The sequence below is a fragment of the Polistes canadensis genome, unplaced genomic scaffold (assembly GCF_001313835.1).
Source record: "Polistes canadensis isolate GaletaPanama2010 unplaced genomic scaffold, ASM131383v1 scaffold_45, whole genome shotgun sequence".
NCBI classification, from domain to species: Eukaryota; Metazoa; Arthropoda; class Insecta; order Hymenoptera; family Vespidae; genus Polistes; species Polistes canadensis.
This window is the reverse complement of record NW_014569592.1, coordinates 99,548-107,274: the sequence shown is the minus strand read 5'-3', so window position 1 is coordinate 107,274 and position 7,727 is coordinate 99,548. Positions and strand designations below refer to the sequence as shown.

Here is a 7,727-nt window from a genome sequence, read left to right as displayed (position 1 = left end):
AAAAAAAAAAAAAGAAAAAATCCATTTAAGGAATAGAGTTCAAATCGATTTGTGTAATATTTATTGAATAGATCAGTATTCTAACAATTTTCAATACGAACGAATTAATAAATTCCACGTTATCTTATTTGCATAAAAGGGAATAGTATATTAATAAGAAATGTTAAGTCAAAAAAAATATAATGAATGTTTAATACGCGAATATTCGATTAATTGAATTATTTTTTTTTTAATGAGACGAATGAATTTGAATCGAGTTAATTTTAATTATTCATATGACAAGTTGAATTTTGTCAGGAAATGTTGTTACTCGTTAGAATTTCATTTGACGAACGATTTTTAATAATAAATCTTCAATATATATATATGAATATTTTGTATAGTGTAGATAATAATTAAATCGTCTGATAATGAAATTGTATCTTGTCAATACAATATGTCATTTTACATATTGATATTTAAATGATAAATATTGACAGTTTATTTAAAATATCGATTAAAATTATTTCATCCCGTTGACCCGAAAAATATCAAACCACACACACATATTATTTATAGATTGTCCCGAGTTCGAGTCCGAACAAAAATATAAAATAATATAATTATTATTTAACAAAAATTGTAATGATTAAATATCATAATTTTTCTTTTCTCCAATATATATGATTTTAATCCATAAATTTCTAAATAATTTTAATAGATGAAAACATAAGGAACAATAAAAAAAATAAATAAAAATATAAAGTAATAAAATAAAATAAAAATATATAAATAATGAACAAAAATGATTATAATAATATAGCAAAATAATATAGATAAATCTCACCTTCCATTGGAAATCCGAAGAGGGATCGGAAAAGAACCATTTTTGTTCCCATGGTTTGATTGTTCCTTCGGGTGTTTTAAAAATCAAACCTTCTAAGCTAAGTCCGTGTGCCAAAACGCTCGTAGTAATATTACCCTTTTTATAAGAAGCTATACCAGCTTTCATATACATTTGTGGTATCGTCTCGTTTTCTCGTAATTTCAATGTCACCCGTGGCATTTTTGTCTTCCTACCGGTACCAGACGACACCTTCGTCATTTCCGAGGGTTCGATGCTGCTCAAAGAGGATTTCGAAAATTCCGATGATGGGGTAGAGGATGGGGACGACTGAGAATTCAAATAAATACTCGTCTGTCGTATATTCAACGACGAATCAGTCGGAATTCTTCCTTCATCCACGATTATTTCGTCTGGAAATAAAAACAACGGATGTATATAAGCGATAAAATATATTATTATTTTTAAATATGATAATATATAATTTATATATCATTATTTATATTAATGTTCAATGAAATTTATTAATATTATTTGAATTCGAATGAAAACGATACGTTTGAAATACTTACGTTTTTTTTTTTTTATTTCTTAATTACATCAACAATTATTCTAACAAAATTTGTCATGTATAATAAAGCAAGACATTATACTATTGTAAATTAAAAATACTAGGCAATTTTATATTATTCATTTTCTCTTATCATTTAGCATGAAAATTTGCCAAGAAATATAGTACAAGAAGAGAAAGAAACACTACAGGTTAAAAATAAATTTAAAAGAATAAAAATCAAAGCTATTAGTTCTGATAATCTTATACAAACATTTCCAATTTTCAATTTAATTTCAAAAGCAAGCGTTTCAACATCCGTATATATATATATAGATATATTTGTGGTATATTACTATCTACTTGTTCAGGGAACCCTTAAAACTTATTCCCAAAGTTTGTACAGACAATTTAATATATACCATCTCTACACTTATATCTATATATTTATATATATCTATAAATATATATGTACATATACCTGGAGATAGAGTCTCGGAAGATTCAAGCTCGTCATCCTTTAAGGAATCGATGGGTATCGTTAGATTGTCAAAATCTTTGTTCTTAGAGGAAGAAGAAGAAGAAGAAGAAGAAGAAGAAGAAGAAGAGGAAGCAGTAATAGTAGAAGTTATCATTACAGTAGTTGTCCTTGGCCTAGTTGTCTTCCTAATTGGAATTTGATATTTACTCTTGTCAATGATTATTTCTTCTTCCTCGTCATCTTCTTCTTCCTCATCCTCTTCTTCATCTTCACTGATCTGATCACTTTTCAATGCATTTTCGATGGTAGTTGACGTACTGGTGGTGTTGTTGCTGTTGCTGGTGCCACCAGCACCACCACCAGCACCACTACCACCATTGCTGCTATTGCTAGTCGATGATGCAGTTGTCGATGAAGTTGACGTTGTTGTTGTTGTTGTTGTTGTTGTTGTTGACGTTGTCATAGTCGTTGTAGTTGTTGTTTCATATCCAACCCTACCCATAACAAGTATAGTACCGGCAAATAAATTGTGATCGTTTTGATTTATCAATAATGGTATTCCCACGCATGATAATACGATCAACGCTAATGTAAATATCGTATATTTGATAATTTTAGATCGTGATTTTCCATTTCCCGTATTATGTGACGTTGATTGTGACAATCCGTTAGAATTGAATTGATCGCTTTGTGGTAAAATCGTGTATTGTAAACTGGCATCACCTTTTCTCACGGTTTTGTACATCATTAGAGAAATATGAGGTAATAGGAACACCTGTATAAACAAATCTATCGATATAATATTTTCATTATTTTTTCAATATTATTTTTATATTGTATTACTTTATTATTATTATTGTTTCTCGATATGTAGATATATGTTAATTATATTATAGATAGATCAAATAATTAATTATGAAAATAAATATCTTTCGTTATATAATTTTAATATTATTCTAATTAATTAATTTTTCATCTCGAAATAATATTATATATATGTATATGTATATATATATTTTTTTGTTAAATAATAAATGAATTTTATGTGTAATTGTGATATATAATAATGAAATTAATTTTAGGAATATAATCTTACCAATAAGATTGGTCACCATACCATACGTGGACCACATACTAAACGTAACTTCATTCCAATTGTATCTATATCTCATATATAAATACAATACTGCCATTTCACCTGAAACAAAATTCGACAAATTTTCTAATATTACATTTGGTATTATTTATATGAATTGTTTTGTAGGTTTGTTTGTTTTTTCTCATTTTTGACGTATAAATTCTTAAGAGTTATTGTTCAAAGTCTATCTCCACACATGATTCATCATACGTCCATTATCGGATTATTTTATGCACGGAAAATGTTTATAAAACCTTGATAACTATGAATAAATTAACCTTTTTCTATTATCATTCCGATTTGTTTCATTTCTATTTGTATAATTTAAGATTAATACTTGCATAACGTTTTATGCGGATGGAAGATTTTTAAATGTTACATCTGTTGACGTTTAAAGTAATTATTATTATTATTCAAACGAAGAGTTAATTATTTTGTCGTTGTTTTAATTATTAATTAATCTTTCGAAAAAAAAAAGAGGAAAAAGGAAAAAATTTATTTATCGGAATATTTCGAAATTTTTCATGAGAACCTTCGTGAAATTTTTAAAATTATCCTAACACGAATCAATTCATAGTAATCGTGTCCAAATTTAACCCTTTCTTCGATCAAGACTTCGCGTAATTTGTTTTAATATTATTGTTATTTAATATAAATAAAAAACAAAAAATCCTGAACATATCATTTACCGTTTATGNNATTATAAATAAATAAATAATCGTACTTATATATATATATATATTATAATAATAATGATAATAATATATACTCACGAGTTAAAATTTGTGTGTTTCAACATACAAAGAGACAGAGAAAGAGAGAAAGAGAAAGAAATAAAAAGATAAAAATTTGTTTGGTTCAATTCGTATTACCTCGATGAGGATGATTCCACTAGACGATTCTTGGGAAACGCAGGCAGGTAGAACACAGCCTTGTGTCGGCGGTCGTGTGAACGAAATTATCCACCATCGGGGTTTAGGAAAATGCGCAGATGCGAACCAAGAAAAGGGGGATGGTGATCAAGAATTTCTACCACCAAGTTAGTAAGGCGCATGCGTTACTCGGAAACTTCCGGGAGTGGTATGGATGGTGTTTTGAAATGTTTTCCTTGATAAGGAAGAAGAGTTCAAAGGTTCACGACAAATAGAAAGAGAGAGAGAGAGAGGGAGAGAGAGAGAGAAGTAGAGAGAGTGAATTCTAACTTCAACCCCACCCCTACTACTATTTTTCTTTCTTTTATTTTATTTTATTTCCATTTAATATTATACAATAACTATAATTAGAAGAGTGTATAAAATTTTTTGGTCCAGTAAAATAGAAGAAAAATAAAAAAGAAAGAATTATATTTATATCTTTTTTTGTGTTTCCTGAATTTACGTTTAATCGCAAACTCGGTTTAAATCTTTGCGAGTATTTAATTTCGAGAGAAGGAAGTGTATATGTGTGTGATTGTTTTTTACTTTTAAAAGGTTGATCATCAAATTAAATGGAAAAATTATCGATCATTTTTTTATTATATCAAACTTTAACGTGTACTTTATATTTTTTGTTTCTCTCTCTTTCTCTTTCTATCGTAATTTCATTTTCCATATAAAACTCGAGATACTATGGATCATTTGTTAACGTACTTTTTATTTCAATCCTGGTAATCTTTTTTTTTTTTTCTTTTCTCTACAATTTTAGTTGAATCCAATTTTATTTAATAAACGATAATTAATATCGATGCATTTATATTTCTTTTCTTTGATAAAAAAATATATATATATGATATTTATAAATAGTAGCATGATTTTTTGATGATACATGTACGAGAATTAATATATATCTATATCATCGTATAATATATATAAAAAAAAACTCTTTAATAAAGTAAACACGTTGTAGGAACTGTGTAAAGATCATTTTCCTTGGAAGACTTTTAATAAGCGTAAAATTTTTGTTAAAAAAATCTATTTAAATGGAAATATTATTATATATATATATTTTTTTTATTGCATTGTAGGCATTGCCGTTGACGATGCAATATTACTCGCGTCACTTGATCGCCATAATTGAGTTACTGTCTTCGTTTGCGTGTAGAAATTGACAGCCTAAAATCAGAATTAATCAAAATAATGCGTTTGTTGTAGTATAATATTTTCAAATTAAATAAAATAAACACAAAAAAAAAATACATAATTAAAAAGAAACAAAGAGAGTGAGAAAGAAGAAAATAAATTTATGTTTTTTTGTTGTGATCTTACGTATTTTCCGTAAAAATGATTGTCCCCAAGAAACGATCCTTTATTACCGGTGAAACTGAACATAGGTAATGGAACTGGTATGGGAACGTTAATGCCAACTTGACCTGCTTCAATTCTATCAACGAACGTTCTTGCGGTTGCACCGTTGCTCGTAAATACGGCAGTACCATTCCCATAAGGATTTTTATTGATAATATCTATGGCTTCGTCCAAAGTATCAGCGAACATACAGGAAAGTACTGGACCAAAGATCTCTTCCGTATAACATTTCATAGATGACTATATGGTAAAGAACATAATATTATGAACATATAATTATTTATAATATCCAATTTTTTGTGTGTCTATCCTAATATTTTTTTCTTTTATCTTTGTAATATAATATCAATATTTAATTGAGATACGACATTAACACTTTTTCATATAAATATTAACTATTTATTTAAAATAATTTAATATATATTATTATTATTATTTACGCTGTAAGAAGTGGGCTAAAAGTATTACAAAAAAAATTAATCAAATAAATGAAAGTGTATAAACGTTAAGATATTAAAATACAAAATGGCTAACGTAAGCCAATATAAAAAATAAAATTTATTTACCTTGACATTGGTTAAGACAGTAGGCCCAACAAAATTTCCATTTTCGTATCCTTGTACAACAATTCCTCTTCCATCTAACGGAAGACCAGCACCTTCTTTAACACCTGATTCGATTAAATTACATATCCTTTGTTTCGATTGTGGCGATATAACTGGCCCAAGGTCGGTACCAGGTACATGTCCGGCATTGACCTTCAACCTCTTGGCAGCTTCAACCAAATCCCCTATCCATTCCTTTGATTTACCTACGAAAATTGCCACGGACAATGCCATACACCTTTGACCAGCTGCACCGAATGCCGCACCAGTTATTTGCGAAAGTGTTTTATTTTTATTCGCATCCGGTAATACCACGCAATGATTCTTCGCACCCATGTTGCATTGCACGCGTTTACCGTGTGCACTACTTTCCTTGTATATGTATTTACCCTGAAATTTGAATAGATTTTTAATAAAGTCACTCGTACTATATCACAAATGATAATTATATTTAAAACATTGATAATAAATTTAAATATTAAAATAAATTATAAAACTGCTGTAATATCGTACTTATTTTCTACGATCAAGAAATTTTCTTACAATTTTTTATTCTAAATAACGAAATATTTTGTTAATACAATTTTTTTAATCCAATTAACTCTACGTCAAATTTAATTTATTATTATTATTATTATCTATACAAAAATGATAAAAAAAACATGACAAGGTTTTGATATATAATTAGTATCACAAATAAAAATCGTAGAATATTAAAATAGATAAATTTTCATTGAAATTCTATTAAAATTTAGTTAAATTTATATAACGTTGCATGAAAAAAAATAACTAATAATCGTAATGACAAATATATTTAATACAAATACGACCCCGTACAATTTTATATAATATTTCATTTATTACAAATATTTACCTACCGCTTGATCCGAACCAACAAATGATACAGCTTTGATGTCAGGATGTTGACAAATGAAATCAACTGTAGAATGTTGACCATGAATGACGTTTAAAAGACCTGGTGGGGCACCTGCTTTCGTAAAAAGATCAGCAAGTATCATCGAAGCTCCCGGTACTCGTTCGGAAGGTTTTAAAATCGTTGTGTTGCCACATGCAACTGATACCGGAAACGACCATAATGGGATCATTGCGGGAAAATTAAACGGACATATGGCACCTGTCACGCCAATTGGAATTTTGTATGAAATAATGTCCATGTCTGTGGCAATGTTCGGGGTTGATTCACCCATTTGTAACATTGGTATTGAAGTGCATGCATCTACGACCTCTGCAAATAATTACAAAATAATAACTTTAATTTAAAAAAAAAAAAAGAAAAAAATGATTATATTAGAGAATAAGGTTTCTCAAACTTTTAAAAAAAATTTTTTTTTTTTATCCTTTTATACTAATATTTTTACGCCACCCACCCTGAGTATAGGTTTGTGTTTTCACCGTCATAAAAATTCATTAATACGTTTTATAACTATACGCGTAAATTTTGCCAAACATCTTTGAAATTAATTTTGGGTCGTTGTGGGTAATCCAAGAATTTTTTTAATTATTTTTTACCAAATTTCTGTCCGAGTAAATTTAATTTAACGTGACTCCCTTACTCCCCTCATATACATCATGGGGTCGCGACCAACTCTTATAGAATATTAACAATAATTTTAATATCTCGATATTATTATAATATACTTATTATATTATTATTATCACATATGCCTACGCGATTTTTAGGGATCATTAATTCGCTCGTTATTTATATTTAATCGTTAATTAAAAATACACTTACGCAGACCACGTAAAATATCACCTTCGGCATCTAGCATGGTCTTGCCATTTTCCCTCACCATATTTTCTGCAATTTTTTTCTATAAATAATTA

At 28.2% G+C, this 7,727-nt stretch overlaps 2 protein-coding genes across 3 annotated transcripts in view; both read right to left on the bottom strand.

Moving 5' to 3' along the window:
* LOC106785138 (uncharacterized protein DDB_G0271670-like) overlaps positions 1 to 3,990 on the bottom strand; it is a 7,703-nt gene extending 3,713 nt beyond the window's left edge. For both annotated transcript variants that reach the window (XM_014745330.1, XM_014745331.1), the window contains exons 1-3: positions 3,865 to 3,990; positions 1,855 to 2,629; positions 827 to 1,236 (exon numbers count right to left, since the gene is read on the bottom strand). In XM_014745330.1, coding sequence (XP_014600816.1) covers positions 827 to 1,236; positions 1,855 to 2,602 — 1,158 coding nt within the window. In that variant the 5' untranslated portion in view covers positions 2,603 to 2,629; positions 3,865 to 3,990. The remainder of the gene's footprint in view (positions 1 to 826; positions 1,237 to 1,854; positions 2,630 to 3,864) is intronic.
* Positions 3,991 to 4,648: 658 nt separating this feature from the next.
* The window catches only part of LOC106785142 (probable methylmalonate-semialdehyde dehydrogenase [acylating], mitochondrial), a 4,856-nt gene continuing 1,777 nt past the window's right edge, over positions 4,649 to 7,727 (bottom strand). Inside the window, exons 4-8 of the mRNA XM_014745339.1 lie at positions 7,636 to 7,714; positions 6,758 to 7,125; positions 5,841 to 6,269; positions 5,236 to 5,514; positions 4,649 to 5,082 (exon numbers count right to left, since the gene is read on the bottom strand). Of these exons, the coding sequence (XP_014600825.1) occupies positions 4,981 to 5,082; positions 5,236 to 5,514; positions 5,841 to 6,269; positions 6,758 to 7,125; positions 7,636 to 7,714 (1,257 nt within the window). The 3' untranslated portion in view covers positions 4,649 to 4,980. The remainder of the gene's footprint in view (positions 5,083 to 5,235; positions 5,515 to 5,840; positions 6,270 to 6,757; positions 7,126 to 7,635; positions 7,715 to 7,727) is intronic.